This window comes from Penicillium digitatum, chromosome 1, assembly GCF_016767815.1.
Source record: "Penicillium digitatum chromosome 1, complete sequence".
NCBI lineage: Eukaryota > Fungi > Ascomycota > Eurotiomycetes > Eurotiales > Aspergillaceae > Penicillium > Penicillium digitatum.
The window spans coordinates 122,307-136,987 of NC_089384.1; the positions used below are offsets into that span (position 1 = coordinate 122,307).

A 14,681-nucleotide genomic window follows, 5' to 3' on the forward strand; every position below is an offset into this window, starting at 1 on the left:
TGTTTTTTTTTTGTACTTGGTTTCAAACACTGACATGCCGAGAAGGTCATATTGAGGCAGTCGAGTGTCTAGGAGTTACACCGACCAAGCTCCAGCCACACGGAGAAAGGGCGAGCTTTTTTAGAAACATTTCTTGAAACAGAGTGCAAGATCAGACAGGCTGGGTTGAGAGTGATGGGCATAGGGAATCAGCTACTCTCATCGCCATATCACATCACTTTACAGCCTTTGTCTCAAATGGACGATTGTCTGTCCTAACGGAGTTGCGCAATGCTTGATTTTCAGAGCCGAGATGTTCAAAGTCTCTCGTATAAGCCCAATGAACAATGTTGACGTTAACGCAGCTCGGCTCAAAGAGTTGGTCGGACTTTGTCCGAACCGAAGCGAAACGAGGGCCCAAATTGCAGCCGGAGAGCCCGTCTTGGGTAGGGGTAAGCACTCTCCGGACTCCCTTGTCTGTAATGATCCTGTATCTCCACCATGGGGGTCATGGCGGTTTTCTTTCCAATGAGACCTCGTCAACACCGTCATCTCACCGGATCTGCTCGTACAATTTCCGCATTTGGGACTTCCCCGCAAAACGATTGGGCCCCACGTTTCTCCAGAATTCAGGATTCACGGGGTAAATGCGATCTTCAGACTGACACAGTTCATACCGCTCCCCGCACATAAAAAGAGAGGCCCGGAAATCTTGTTCCTACTCTATACCATTTCAATCTGATCAAGCAATCATGGGAACTGAAAATACCATCGCAGAGGCGGAGTTGGGGATGAAGATGGACTTGAGCCATGAGGAAGTTGTCCATATGGCAGAGTTAACTGAGGAAGAGAAAGTTATCGAGAAGAAATTGCGCAAGCGGATTGATGCCCTGGTAATGCCACTGGCTATTCTGGTCTACCTGATGAACTACATCGATCGGTACATTGGCCTCATCCATAACAGTCAGTCGATGCTAATTGAAGTAGCAACAATTATGCTGCAGCGAAGCTTCAGGGTCTCGAAGAGGATCTCCACCTCGACGATGCAAAGTACCAAACCGGCCTCTCAGTTCTCTTCGTTGGATACATTCTCATGCAGGTGCCTTCGAACATGCTTCTAAATTATATGGGTCGACCATCCCTGTACATTGGATTCTTTGTCTGCGCTTGGGGATTGGTATCGGCAGTGACAAGTCAAGTCACAACCTATGGAGGCATTGTAGCATGCCGGTTCATTCTCGGTTTGGTCGAAGCACCCTTCTTCTGCGCCATTCTCTTCTATCTGTCGAAATGGTATAAACGGCAGGAAATGGCTTTCCGGATGAGCATTTTCTACTCCGGCTCCCTGCTGAGTGGCGCTTTCGGAAATCTCATCGCCGCTGGTATTCTCAACGGTCTCGAAGGCCACCGAGGACTTTCGGCATGGCAATGGCTATATATTATTGAAGGTTCCATTACCTGTGCCATTGGACTGGTCATTTGCTTTGTTCTACCTGACTTCCCGGAGACATGGAAACTTCTGGCTCCGGAGATGCGCAAAGTTGCCCAGCGACGTCTTGCGATTGAGGCCGGCCAGGCCGATGTGGATGAAGGGGGTAGCAAAAGCCAGTTCGAGGGTTTCAAGCTCGCCATGACTGACATCAAGACCTATGTATTCGCCTTGGCGTTTATGTGCATATCCGGAGCAGCGGGGTTCCAAAATTTCTTCCCAACATTGGTCAAGACTCTCAACTTGCCCGAGACCATCACCCTAGTGCTGGTGGCACCCCCATATCTGTTTATGGTTGTATATTCTCTTTGCCACTCTGTGGCTTCTGATAGATTGGAGAAGAGATTCTGGTTCTTTATCTACCCGATCCCGATCACCATCATTGGATTCGTCATCTTCATGAAAACCGACTCTTTTGCGCCCCGATACTTCTCGTTCTTCTTGATGGTCTTTGTGTTCGCCCAGAATGGAACTCTATACTCCTGGCTGGCGAGCTCTATTCCTCGCCCACCTGCCAAGCGTGCTGTTGGTAAGTCATAATTCCTGGGTGTGTTCAACAGGCCATCAAGCTAACCTAGACAGCCTTTGCATTTTTCAACTCAATTGGAAATAGCGCTTCGATTTGGACCCCCTACACTTATCTTGACAAAGAAAAACCTCATTACGCCACGGCTATGGGTATTTGCATTGCACTGCAGATTATCGGTGGTCTTGCGGCTCTCTTCCTATATTTAAATTTGCGTGCGCTCAACAAACGCCAGGAGCGTATGGAGAATGAGGAAGTGCAGCTTTCTGAGATGGACATTCGTCGGCTTCAGGCTACTGCTGAGATTGAAGGGATTGATATTGCCGCTGCTAGACGGCTGCAAAAAGGTTTCCGCTATGTGTTGTAATAGAACTCTCGCAATTCTAACTATGATTTGATTTGATTTGATATCTCAACGTCAATTTGAGGGCTTTGACTCGCGTATACGTGTGAACAAGGTGGTACTCACTATGGGACAAAGCCCAATCAGGACATGGCAAATGAATGAAGACCGAGTGGCACGACTGTCCTATCATCCTTAGGTAGTGTTCAGACTGCACGATATTGTCCAATCATGGATTTACCCCATCAATTTGGTGTGTCACCTGACTTGCCTCTGAAGTCATGGATTATTTAAATAGTTTGAACTGCATCTCGTGTCCTTCTATCGTCCCTTAATTGTTCACAATCCAAGATTCTAACCCGAATCCAAGTAAATCATCGTACAAAGTCTGATCGACAGACAACCCAAGATCGATATCCCTTCTAAAACTCATCGAAATAAACCCCCCCCCCCCCCCCCCCCACACGGTCCCACACGATGCAATCAGTAACTTCACGACCAATTCTCCATATCACCACCACACCAATCCTTCTGAGATTCCTATGTATCACCCCAAGAATAATGGGTGCAGGTGATATAGGTTCGACGAAGTCGGGCTTTATGACCGAGTAGGGTGGCACACTGCAGAATGAATGACGTCATATCTGATCAACAGCAGGAAAGACTCCTTCGCCAAGCGTGAGGCTGCACACGAAGCCATGTACATTCGACAAATCGAAATGGAGAAGTGAGTCACAATAAAGAAACTCCAAGATTTAAACTTACTCGGTAAAAGGCTTGAACGTCTTAAAGAAAAGCTCAAGGAGCAGCGCAAGCATATGAATGAACTTGACAAGCATCTGTAGGGACCCTGGACATTCCCCGTGAGTTTAACACTGACAGGTCACAGCGATGAATATACCAAGTCTCAGGGGGGTGAGCAGAACTAGATTTGCGGCTTCTTTGCAAGCATCTCATGAATAGTATTGATGGTCATACGGTCGACTTCACCCGAGATGTCAATATGCGCACTTCCCTTGATTCGACTTTCAGCTTACAACTGTGTCATCATGATTTTCAACCGTGTGCACGCGAAAATTTGTTAGCCTAGCATTAATACGAATTGATGTTTAACATCGAGTCTTAACCGGACTTCTCTTTTAGCATCTTCACTAACTTGAAATCTTTGCTTGCCATATCCAACGGTGCCTCAAACAGGCCCATCTGGCCATCTCGATCAAACCAAGTGATTCGATTCAAATGCTTCCCCTGTATACCATCATGGCTCTCTTCCCGACTTTGTCGAGCATTCCGCCGCCAGTGGGGACACAGATAAGTGTGCTAAATCCCCATCAGTAACGAACTGCTCAAATGAATCCCAGTGACTCACGTAAAGCTGGCAATGGTATATATCAGGCCAATCCTTCCATCAATCTCGCTCGCCCTGCAGATCTGCCTGATATAGGCTGGTGCAAGACCCAGGAATGATCTCGAAGCCAACCCGAAAATGACCGAGAACATATCCAGTTCGATCAGGGAGTTGTCAAAGAGTAGCCAGATTACAAACCCTGCAAAAGCATCCAGAGCAATGAGTCCACTTTGGGTGTTGATTCGACCAAACCGATTAGCCACGCCTCCAGTCATCGGTCGTCCTACCGTGGAGACTCTGTGCCCGACTAGTCAGCGATTTGACCGAGAGACCACCGACATGCCACTTACACTTTCGGAACGGCAAGTACAACGTTAGCATTGGCAGAAAAACCTGTGATCACATCAGTTTTTGGTGAATCCAGCCCTTTCCACAAATGGAATTATCCCTTCACCAAGGCCCGCACCCGACATCAAAGTCCCAATCGCAAGGCTGCCTTTCGATCGAACCCGTTTGAGGCACACTGGCCAACGCGATGGCGCTCAAGAGGGCTGCACCGGTCCCAGAAAGAACACTCAAATAAAAGAAAAAAGGTGCCAACAAAGGTGGCTGTCAGCTAGAAGAGGATTAGTCCATCTAGCAGATAGTGCCAGCTTTAAGGATGCCCCTAGGGCCATATCGATCAAACATCGGCCCAACCTGGACCGAAATACTCAGACCAAAGAAATCGAACAGTCCTAGAATCCAGCCAACAGCACTGGGATGTGTAGCTGGCTAGCTGATGCGTGACGAAGTAATTTTTGCAGACTTCCAGTCGCGTTGCATCACGCCAACTGTACCCATCGAGAGACCGAATGAGCCCGCCACAATACACCATGCCTGCAGTCCTTCATCTGGAAATGTGTCGTTGGCACTGTTGACTGATCAAATGGGTTGTGAGTATGGATAGCTCCGCTGGGGGCCCGACAACGGAAAATGCCGACCGGGGTGCTTCTTCATCGACGTTTGAATTGCGACTTGAGGGGTGACCATTGGGATAGTCCGTTACACCGGTCGAGGCTAATTGCTATGTCTCTTGCACTTGTTCTTACCCAGCTGCGGTGGCGGACTTTTTCACCACTACAACATACACTCTCCTTGACAGATGGTACCGACGGGGATTGACGGCAAAGGGAGCAGTAGCAGCGAAATACAGCGCACCTTGACAAAATGTTACAGAATCTCCAGAATTCAAATATGATGGTCATTACGAAAAGGGCTTACATCAGTCTCCATGATCTGGTGGGGTAGAAGATTGTGTTCTTAATACACTTTGGCATTTTCGATCGTCAACGTGGGGAACGCTGTGCTCATGGAACTGGACATGGGTTTTTTTAATTAATTTTCGGAGGGCTTGCCGCTCAATGACGCCTATGGCTTCAGTGGCCTTTCCATCAAAATTGCTTTTTGATTAAAGAACTGCCCAGGTGATACTTCCTTACGAGAAATCCCCCAATCGGCCCCCCTCTCCGAGATCACCTGGACTTGACCTGGTATCCATGACTCAACGTAACTTTCTGTCAGAATCACGTTCGTTGATTCGTAGGTTCGTAGGTTCCTCTTTGTCGCTGTAGTTCAATTTTACATAGGTACAGATGCAGTTGATCTCTCATCTCCCGCTGTTCATGGGAATTCATCTAAGATTTTGATCTTTGAAAAGGTCAATTGGACGGTTATGCTGCAGAGTGAGGGTCGACGAGGATCAGTGGCATGACACTCGCCCCACCCGACACCCCCAACATTCCCCCGAATTCCTCCCTTGACCAACTTCAAACGGAGTGGCATGATGTAGAACAGAGCCAGCTGACGTTGGGATGATGTTGGTGAATCACAGTGAATAGCCTATATCTATCCGATTTCTTTTGACCAAGATCTAATCATCAAGATCTCTATTCCTCCACAATGTCTGCAGTACAATGCACCCGGCTATTTACCAGAAACATCCCTCAAGTGAGGCGACAACGCCAACTACAAAAATCTCGCGTCACCCTCGTCGGGAGTCCAGCTCCAAGTCACAACCCTGCCATTGACTCTGAAGTTCTACCGTATCGACTGTACGAACTATCCCTAAAGAAGATCCGAAAAGAGGCCCACACGGCTGAGCCCGATCTACGCCATGTCATTGCGGGCATCACAATGCAAAAAGTGGTTTCCAGTGCCGTGCATGACGATATTCTACACAGAGTCGACTTGATCGAATCTGCCAAATTACCTCGAAGACTGCCAATCTTACCGGGAGCCGATGAGCCTTGGGAATCTGAAGAAATCACAGATCACACCGCAAATCCGAATGCGTGGGATATGGAATCTCTCGATCAAGCGCTTTGTGAGATGGAACGCGCAAGCAAAAAAGGAAAAATTGCGAAAAGTGTTTGTTTTAAATTAATTAGTGCGATGTGAAGGTTGAAGATTAAAAAAAAAAAATCATGTCAACGTTGGTCTATCTGAACTTGAGAAGGCTCTATTTCCCCTTCCCCCTTCTCTTCGTCAAAATTCTGATGTGGCTCCTCGATAATCTTTGCTAGCGCGGTATAATATATATACCATCTACACCAATTTGTATGTTGTAGGTTCGTGAAAAAAGAAAAAATACTGTATTTGAATGAAATAAACATACCCCCAATTACTAGTTCCGAAAGATCGGCAGGATCTACAGCAGAATCTGGACTAGGGAGGGTAGACGTTTAAGCGTAGCTGGACAGTATTCCATACTTGGGCGTTCTTCGGATGTGTTTGTAATGAGGCCTAGACGAAACTGAGATAATAGTCAATCGTTAGACGATATTTGGACACCTCAACGGACGTAACAGGGGCATATTCATGCGTGTGTACGCGTGATTTTTTTTTTTGTTAAATTTCCACTGTGCCAATAGTGTTTACCCTTTTTTTTTCAACGTTACTGAGGCATAATTTAAACAGTACTTGGATTTAGTGAGACATAATCTAGACGGTTAAGCCTTAAAGAGACGTTAATCCGGAATGGCTTACGTGCAATTGGAGTTGAACGTCTAGACGTTGCGTAGATGTAATAACCCGTCATGTAGATCTTGATGCGTTACTTGAACGTTACTTGGACGGTATAACCAAGAAGGCGGTGCCGGAATAGCCACTGGGCTGTTCTTGTACCGTTGGAGATCGATCAACACATGGTTTACTCCTTACTAATGCTCCTCGAATTAGATATTATACTGAATGAGTAGGAGCATTGTACCTCTACCTATCCACTACTTCAATTACAGGACCAGCTCTTCTATGCCAAAAGCCTTCCCCTTTGCTTGAACCACTTCTCTCGAATTTCCCCCCTTGAATCTTACTTACCTGTGACTCAACACCACCCTCTTCTCTCTCAAATTAAACCCCAGCATCCAGTTATGGCCGAAGAAACTCAGTTCTGTCACACCTGCAACAAACGGAGGCCGAAGGATGCATTTCGGGCACCTGAAGCGGCAGGGAAGGAGTTCTACAAACTGTGTGAGCCTTGCCGTACAAAATTCCGAAATGGATGCAAATCACATGCCCTGATGGGGTACTACAATCCGTTTATTTGTCAGGTCCAGACTAAATGGATCTCAGAGGTCACGAGCCAAGAGAGCTCAAGCAAACAGGGGGCGAGACTGGCCATACTATCTCTCCAAACCAGCACCCCAGACTAGGAGCGACCTCAGCAACTCAGAACCGGAAATTACCCCCGCAAGCACCAGTGCCACACCAACAACCACCATGCCTGAGCAACCGGAATGTGTACATGCAGATTCCATCCACCGCAGCCGAATCACGGTTGCACCGCCCGTTGTCGACGGGTCTGCGCAAAGCACAACAACAGTCACTGTCGGCACCATTTCAACCACCATTGTTTCTACAAATGCGACAGAAACCCCGACCAAATCAGCAGAGGACACAAAAACTGCACCAAACGACATTCAGGAGGCCGAAGATGAAGACCTGGAGCCACTTTCTAGTGAACTCGAATCTGCGTAACTAAGCGAAAGCGATGTAGGGACAAATCAGCGCCCCGAATTCTTTGGCTGTCTTCACTGTGAAAATCTGCGCCCAAGGCCAATGGCAGGTCTTCACATCTGTTTGCTCTGCATTCGGGACTGGAAGGGGTGTGCGAAGAGTGCTCACAATCAAGCTAAGGCAAGCTTCTTGTGGGATGATGAGGAGCATGATGAGTATTATACGTGTTATTTTGCGAGCATCTAATACTTGTGCCCAGAATCGAGATTGCGGGATTTGTATCTCCACGTGAAGCACCAATCTCTAGAGTGTATGGCAGCTTTTATTCCGAACTCTCTTTTTTTTTCATGCACGATATGTTGATATTAGTGCATACATCAATTGGGGAGATTGACAGAGTGACTGGAAATTAAAATTTGGCAGAGTTAAAAAAAGACCAATTGACAGGAGTGCAAAATTGGACGTTTTTCGGGGAATTTGCCAAGTATATAAAAGATACCTACTCGATAACAAGCTTGCAAACAGGTCCAAAGGAATAGGGATTTATCGATTTTTGGAATCGATTTGCAGATGCATCATTAAGGAGATGCACACATTGAAATTCAAATGAAACAGGCCTGAAGGAGTTGATGGATCCAAGATAGCTAGATCACAGCACGTGACAATCCAAAAAAATCCAAGGAGTCCAGGTTGCTGTTTTTGACCCGTTTGCATTCACAGTGCATTTGCCCCGTATGAAGTGCATATGATAACTTTAAACCTGCAGTTTATTCAATTCGACTATTCTTCCGTGAATCTTCAATCCATGGCTGTCTCCTGAGCGATGTCTACGTGTCCAATTAAGCCACTCAACTCACGCCAAGCCGGAATGGCGGACAGGCACTCCACCAACTCACCTCCGCGCACCTATCACAACCTCCCGAGGCGTCGACTAATATGGAACCACCCAGTGCCAAACCCATCCGAGGGCAAGAGGGCCCCACCCATCAGGCAAGCAGATCTCGGACTTCTACGTCGGAAATCTGGCTCGCCTAAATCCTTCCATGTCGTTGGCTCGGGATGAGACCCCCTTTGCTTCTTCCCCCCTCTGAGCTTCCTTCGCCGCGCCATGGTTGGTGGTACGCAACAATTTGTCACGGACTCACGAGTCAGGAAGGCTCTAAGCCGTCAGTCGCGGTCCTGTAAAGTCTGCCGACTCCGGAAAGTCAAGGTCCGTTGCCCTCGTCATCGTACCAAGATCGTCCCTGGGGGTCGGAACGCTCCCGTACCCGTCTGAGGCGTCCCGCTGGTAACGCATCACCCGCAAGGCTAACGTAGATCCCGCTGTCAGTGTGACCGAGTCAAGCCCTGCCACGCCTGCTGTGCTCATGGCTACCCCTCCAAATGCGTGTATGAGCACGTCCCCGATGAAGAAGCCCGCCCCCTCAGTCAGGCGGAAGAGATTCGGAACCTACGGGCGGAGATCCGTGATCTTCGGGGAAGAATAGACAACAAACATGACGGTACGTTTACAGGTCCCACCCACTCTTTTCAATAGCGTGTGCCAAACGCCAGTGGATGTGGGACAATCGTTCACATTTGTATAGGATCCGGGGCCCAGGATCTCCAGCGCCTGGACAAACTTGAGAGATTTTTTGAGTCTATTCGCTCGGCCCCAAGCTCGTTAGTGGATGATCTTGTTCGCGATATTCGGACGGCACATGTTGGCCCCAGGAAGGATTTGGTACCTGTTGGACCATGGGAAGGCAGGGAAGGTATGTGGTAAAACGATTTACATGAAAGTTTACCTGTGCTGACAGCACCAGCGTATGAATTTTACGATAATTCTTCGCGCCCTTCTTCAACTCTGCCGGTTCGGAATCGCTTGTTAATAAATTCCCCGGTGGAAGACTTCAACACTTTGCAAGGTGATGATGAGAATGACAGCGACTCTGAGCGCATGTCGCCGAGCAGTGGGTCCGAGTCGTCTGGCACGATCTCGGTTATGAGCATGCAAGGACCCGCGGTGGATGCGTTTGTCGAAAGGTTTGTGGATGCATTTAGCCCAAAAGTGGATATGAAAGCCGGAAGAGCAGGTGCACTGCGTGCTGCCGCCGGGATTCGAATGTTCTCACCACTCATCACAGATGCATTCGAAGCCGTCTCAGTAGCATTCTTTGGTCGTTCTGTGCAGAACAAGCAGATAGAGGCATCCGGGTTCCGACTTTATCCGCGCGTGCTACGTGAATTGCAGGATGCGTTGGTGGACCCCGAAAAATGCAAAGCAGAATCAACACTGGTGACGGTGATTCTCTTGCTGGCTTTCGAGGTCAGTTTCACAACACGCCCTTTCTCTTCTACCGAAACTAAATTTAGCAGAGCGTTGAACGCACTACTCAGAGTGGTGTGTTAGCCCACGTACGAGGAGCAGTGCGCTTGATTGAACATCGTGGGCCAGAAAATCACATGTATGGGGTTGAACATCTTATGTTTACAGAACTTCGTCCCTATTGGGTAAGATCACACCCCTTCCGTAGCTGCCTCTTCTCAATCTAACAGCTTAGATTGGTGCCGCTATGGCAGCTCGGCAACCTTCATTCCTAGCCCGCGAAGAATGGAAGACCATTCCGTGGTCAGCAGGAACAAGCCAAAAAGATATTCTACATCATCTTCTTGACCTGGCCACCTTGGTACCAAGTCTATTAGCAGCATCCGATGCCTTCAAAGAAGCACAAATCACGTCTGTCATGGGCAAACAAGAGATGGCTGTCAAACAGTCCACGCTTTGGAACGGAATACGCAATCTTACAAACCGCTTCTATCAGTGGTACGAAGACTGGGTTGTTGCATACCCTGACGGGCCACCGCAGGAAGCCGAACAAACTGGCGACCAGGGGTTCCCCATTTTCCAACGCCGCGACCTCCGCACCGGGGCTACTTTTACCCCAACAAGATTCACATATCCAAACTTGCTTCTTGCACAAACCAGCTGTGTCTACTATGCCGTGCGATTGGTTCTGTCTTCGATCGACACTCGGCCAGAGGATCGTGTCTCGCCCCTGGAACAGTATGACCTGGGCTGTGGGATTTGCCGCTCGTTAGAGTATTATATTGTCACTGCGCCAGGCACCATGATCAATCGTCTTGCGTTTCCCACGCGAGTAGCGTGGGAAGCATTCCCAGATGGAGGCCCAGAGCGTCGGTTTATGGTTGAGGTGCTGCAACTAGTTGAGAAGCGGCATTCCCTTGGGCTTTGGGGCAGTTCCATGCCAGAGTTGTCTACTAAAGAAACCTCACCCCTGAACACGGGGAGTCTGTAGTGTGGACGAAAGTACTACATGTAAACATGATGTTTTGTGGCCACGAATTAATTATTTCATCTCGAGGTTCTGCGATCCAGGCTTTTGGAGACGATGAATTTTTGTACGGATGTGCAGCTTTCTTTTTAAACGAACCCAATGCTCCCTTTGATCAGCAAGTCCTCATGAGGAAATCGACGTTCAGCTTCCAATCGTGTAGGGGCTATGCACCTCGGCTTTTCGGCTACATTGCCCAAATGCAACGAGCATGGGACCAAACCAAAAACATACAATGAATGCGAGCTGAAACAAGAGGATACAGCTGAAATGATGAGTACTAAATTAATTTGCTTTTCTATCTCTCATTGGATGTTCCTGTTCAAACTAGATCGCATTAGACCTGGGTCCGCCAGGGATCGCCAGGACTAACTACGCAAAGAGAGATCTGATCGATCAACAATCGATCGTTTCATGGAGATAGGAAAAACATAGTTGTGGAATCATTCATAAACAGCATAGAGCCCCATGATCCGAAGAGCACTTCTATCCTACAAAATGCTTTCCTTCCCCAAATTGGCGCTCTCTGCCCTCGCGGCTACCACGGCCGTTGCAACGGACATCAACGATTTCTCTTGCAAGAGTTCCTACAACCCTGTTGTCCTCCTGCACGGTCTTGGTGCGACTTCTTATGAGGACCTAAACTACATGCAGTGCTGGCTGCAGGTCCAAGGCTTTTGCACATATGCCAAGACCTACGGTGCATACGATGGCTTCCCATTGCTTGGCGGCTTGAAGGCAATCAACGAGAGCGCCCCTGAAATTGCGGCCTACATCAAAGAGGTCGTGGAAAAGACCGGCAAGAGCAAGGTCGACCTCGTTGGCCACTCTGAGGGTGCTTTCCAATCTCTCTATGTGCCCAAGTTCGAGGGCGTAGCCCATCTGATCGACAAGATCGCTTCCATCGCCCCCCCTACCCATGCCACTACGTTTGCCGACATTTACGAACTCGCATACAAGTTTGGCAACGAGTCACGCGCAGCTGTGGGTGAGATTCTTGATACCGTCGGCTGCCCTGCTTGCAACGATCTCGGCCCCGATGGCCCAGCCGTCAAGCGCTTGAATGACGGTACCCCTATTGCGCAGCCTGGCAACCACATCACTATCATTGCGTCCAAGCACGATGAGATGGTTACTCCCCCATCGACATCGTTCATCTCCGAGGAAGGCGTGATCAATCGCTGGATCCAGGATAGTTGCCCACTAGACCCCGTTGGTCACATTGGTGAGGCCTATGATCTGAACGTCTGGCACTTGGTCAAGAACGTGCTCACTTCGACCCCGGACAAGAAGTTCTTGTGTCTGCTTGGATCACCGGGTAAATAAAGAGTTCAAGGTTGTCTGAAGTGATTCATTTTGATGTCATCAATCCATCCATGAACATCTTATTCCGCCATTGCTCGGGTTTCCTTTCGCTTTCTCCTGCCTTCCAGATCTGACATCGCAGCAGCGGCACATGTCACAGACTGTGTGAATACTAAATTATAGTGCTTATCTTCAGGGCTCATCTTTTGATGGAGCAACTTGGGAACGTTTCTCAATTGCTCTTTGAGGATAATGTTCCAGAGAAACATAAATCTGGAACGTGAACAAAGCAAAGAATTTTTTTGTTTTTGTTGTTCTCGAGTCTGTCGCGTGCCAATTTAGAGCTCTTTTTAACACTGCATCGAATGATCCCAAAAGTGTCCCAAACAAGAAAAGAGATGCTAGTCAGCCTAATTTGGTGTGATCCGATGATGATCCTTCGGCTGTTTGTCATATCTAAGCTTTTGATATAAAAACTCGAGGAGTGCCCTTGAAGAATCTCACCTCTCTCTTCGCTTCAGCTGCAATATTAATTTGCCCAAGCAAAGTATATCAACTTCCTTCATTGCAATCCCTTGGATTTGGGAAGATTCTGGACTTTCACGGTAAAGTGATCAATCATGTGTCCTGTGTTTGCCCGTAGAATGGGACGCACCCATCTGAGACTGGGTGAGAGACACCGAGAATAAGTAGTTGTTCGCTACAACTCAACTTAACCACACATAACCACCACTCCGAGATCACTCGAGAATTCAGAACCCTCGAGAAACACGTTAAACTGCCAATGATCACTCTAACCTAAACCCCCCCCCCCCCCCCCCCCAGCTAGCTCTGCTCTGAAACAGTTGCTGCCTTAAGGCACAAGTGAGTTTCTTCACGGCTCGGAACTTTCTTTCTCCGCACACTATCTTATCTGAGAGGCGCAAGGATTAAAAAAAAAATCACCATGTCAGAGCCAGACAACAAACCTGGCTCTGAATCCAATATTCATCGAATCCAAGAGCGATGGGACAGTCTGAATGAGATGTTCCAAAATACCGACCCCGAGCCTGCAGAGCCTGTCGGCTCTGCCGATGACCTAGAGGCGGAAATTCGTCAAGCTCAGGCTCAATTGTCCAGACTGAAGAAGCAGCGTGAGCTCATTGACATCAAACAAAAGGTTGCAGAGGAAGAGAGAGAATTGGAACTGGCTCGCACTCGACTTATGGCTGCGACGTCCTTGGAACTTCCCCCGGCTACCCCTGCTTCGACTCCGTCCAGAACCGAGCCGAGGAACAGCAAGGGTGGTATTGATGGTGCCCAAAAGATAACTGCTGCGGCCCGATCTGAGCAAATTCCCGCTCCAGCACCTCTGACCCAAGCTGCTGATCGTCACCCCTCCGAGGCTAAGCCGACCGAAATCAAGCCTTCTCCTAAACCCGCAAGCAAACTCGGGTCCGGTTTGAACCTCGAGCAATTGCGAGCCCTCGCAGCAGCTACCAGGTCCCCCGCCGCACAAACAGTTGTCAAGACCGAATCCCGTTCGAGTCTACAACCTTCCGCCCGATCTTTTCATCCCGAAACATCCGTCCATGCCCCACCGGTGCCCAATGTGCCGGTATACAACGGACGAGCTCTGGGAGAGTTCAAGAACTTTTCTATGGGTCTAGAGCGACACTTTGATAAATATCCGGAGTGGTACAAGATCGATGAGCGCAAGGTCACGCGGGCGCTTAAGCACGTTGCCCTTAATATTGAGGATGAGTGGAAGCGACACATACGTCACCTACCCGCCGACAAAATCACCTACGCCAATTTCTGTACCTTCCTTATTCACCAGCTCCAGAACGGAGTCTACCCGGATGTTGCCAGGTCGCGCTATATGGATAGCTATCAGCGACCAGCCCAGTCGGTAACTGATTTCTCCAACTGGATGCAGCAATGGGTGCCACATTTCCCGAATAACGACTCGGAACGTGACCGCATGCGCCATCTCTTTGAGCATCTGATGAACAGGGTTCGCAACGAGGCTGACAAGACCCACCTGGATTTCGACAACTATCACGATTTTGTCGAATATCTCCAGCGGGTCGAGGATTCCATCGGTAGCCGCGCTGAGTCTCTTGGTCGCCGAGTTATCAACCCTCGAAAGCGACTTCGCAGTGACTAAAGCGGTTCGCCCTAGTTGAGAGAGCTCCGCTTCGACAGGAAGCTCCGGCGAAGCTGACATCCATCTTTATTTACATCTGCACACGGGGATAAATTGGAGGGAGGGGGGGGGGGGGGGGGGGGTTGGGTTTCTTGCTACTCAATGGGGCATTCTCTGTGCAATCTTCTTGACTTTTCCTTGTACATACCAGGGCGTTGCGAAATCTTTCAAG

General features: G+C 48.7%; 8 protein-coding genes across 8 annotated transcripts; 7 read left to right on the forward strand and 1 right to left on the reverse strand.

Moving 5' to 3' along the window:
• Nucleotides 1-731: 731 nt before the first annotated feature.
• Nucleotides 732-2,361, forward strand: Pdw03_2348 (Major facilitator superfamily domain, general substrate transporter; the record flags this gene model as incomplete). Its single annotated transcript, XM_014681614.1, has 3 exons — nucleotides 732-919; nucleotides 967-1,997; nucleotides 2,051-2,361. The coding sequence occupies 3 exons, from the start codon at nucleotides 732-734 to the stop codon at nucleotides 2,359-2,361; spliced, it is 1,530 nt and encodes a 509-aa protein (XP_014537100.1).
• Nucleotides 2,362-2,898: 537 nt separating this feature from the next.
• Pdw03_2349 (ATPase inhibitor, IATP, mitochondria) lies at nucleotides 2,899-3,266 on the forward strand (the record flags this gene model as incomplete). Its single annotated transcript, XM_066100162.1, has 4 exons — nucleotides 2,899-2,945; nucleotides 2,996-3,064; nucleotides 3,113-3,178; nucleotides 3,227-3,266. 4 exons carry the CDS (start codon nucleotides 2,899-2,901, stop codon nucleotides 3,264-3,266), a joined length of 222 nt encoding a protein of 73 aa, XP_065955562.1.
• Nucleotides 3,267-3,309: 43 nt separating this feature from the next.
• Pdw03_2350 (Major facilitator superfamily domain, general substrate transporter) lies at nucleotides 3,310-4,960 on the reverse strand (the record flags this gene model as incomplete). The annotated part of the gene is made up of 9 exons (XM_066100163.1): nucleotides 3,310-3,321; nucleotides 3,375-3,423; nucleotides 3,494-3,540; nucleotides 3,594-3,657; nucleotides 3,707-3,982; nucleotides 4,036-4,078; nucleotides 4,525-4,605; nucleotides 4,816-4,885; nucleotides 4,949-4,960. The coding sequence occupies 9 exons, from the start codon at nucleotides 4,958-4,960 to the stop codon at nucleotides 3,310-3,312; spliced, it is 654 nt and encodes a 217-aa protein (XP_065955563.1).
• Nucleotides 4,961-5,541: 581 nt separating this feature from the next.
• Nucleotides 5,542-6,131, forward strand: Pdw03_2351 (uncharacterized protein; the record flags this gene model as incomplete). Its single annotated transcript, XM_066100164.1, has 3 exons — nucleotides 5,542-5,557; nucleotides 5,610-6,050; nucleotides 6,115-6,131. The coding sequence occupies 3 exons, from the start codon at nucleotides 5,542-5,544 to the stop codon at nucleotides 6,129-6,131; spliced, it is 474 nt and encodes a 157-aa protein (XP_065955564.1).
• A 1,313-nt stretch (nucleotides 6,132-7,444) lies between these two features.
• Nucleotides 7,445-7,702, forward strand: Pdw03_2352 (uncharacterized protein; the record flags this gene model as incomplete). Its single annotated transcript, XM_014681616.1, has 1 exon — nucleotides 7,445-7,702. One exon carries the CDS (start codon nucleotides 7,445-7,447, stop codon nucleotides 7,700-7,702), a length of 258 nt encoding a protein of 85 aa, XP_014537102.1.
• A 1,087-nt stretch (nucleotides 7,703-8,789) lies between these two features.
• On the forward strand, nucleotides 8,790-10,980 carry Pdw03_2353 (Fungal transcriptional regulatory protein, N-terminal; the record flags this gene model as incomplete). The annotated part of the gene is made up of 6 exons (XM_014681617.1): nucleotides 8,790-8,891; nucleotides 9,012-9,183; nucleotides 9,268-9,435; nucleotides 9,487-9,989; nucleotides 10,040-10,174; nucleotides 10,225-10,980. 6 exons carry the CDS (start codon nucleotides 8,790-8,792, stop codon nucleotides 10,978-10,980), a joined length of 1,836 nt encoding a protein of 611 aa, XP_014537103.1.
• Nucleotides 10,981-11,514: 534 nt separating this feature from the next.
• Pdw03_2354 (Lipase, class 2) lies at nucleotides 11,515-12,342 on the forward strand (the record flags this gene model as incomplete). The annotated part of the gene is made up of 1 exon (XM_014681618.1): nucleotides 11,515-12,342. The coding sequence occupies one exon, from the start codon at nucleotides 11,515-11,517 to the stop codon at nucleotides 12,340-12,342; it is 828 nt and encodes a 275-aa protein (XP_014537104.1).
• A 925-nt stretch (nucleotides 12,343-13,267) lies between these two features.
• Nucleotides 13,268-14,470, forward strand: Pdw03_2355 (uncharacterized protein; the record flags this gene model as incomplete). Its single annotated transcript, XM_014681619.1, has 1 exon — nucleotides 13,268-14,470. The coding sequence occupies one exon, from the start codon at nucleotides 13,268-13,270 to the stop codon at nucleotides 14,468-14,470; it is 1,203 nt and encodes a 400-aa protein (XP_014537105.1).
• Nucleotides 14,471-14,681: the final 211 nt, after the last annotated feature.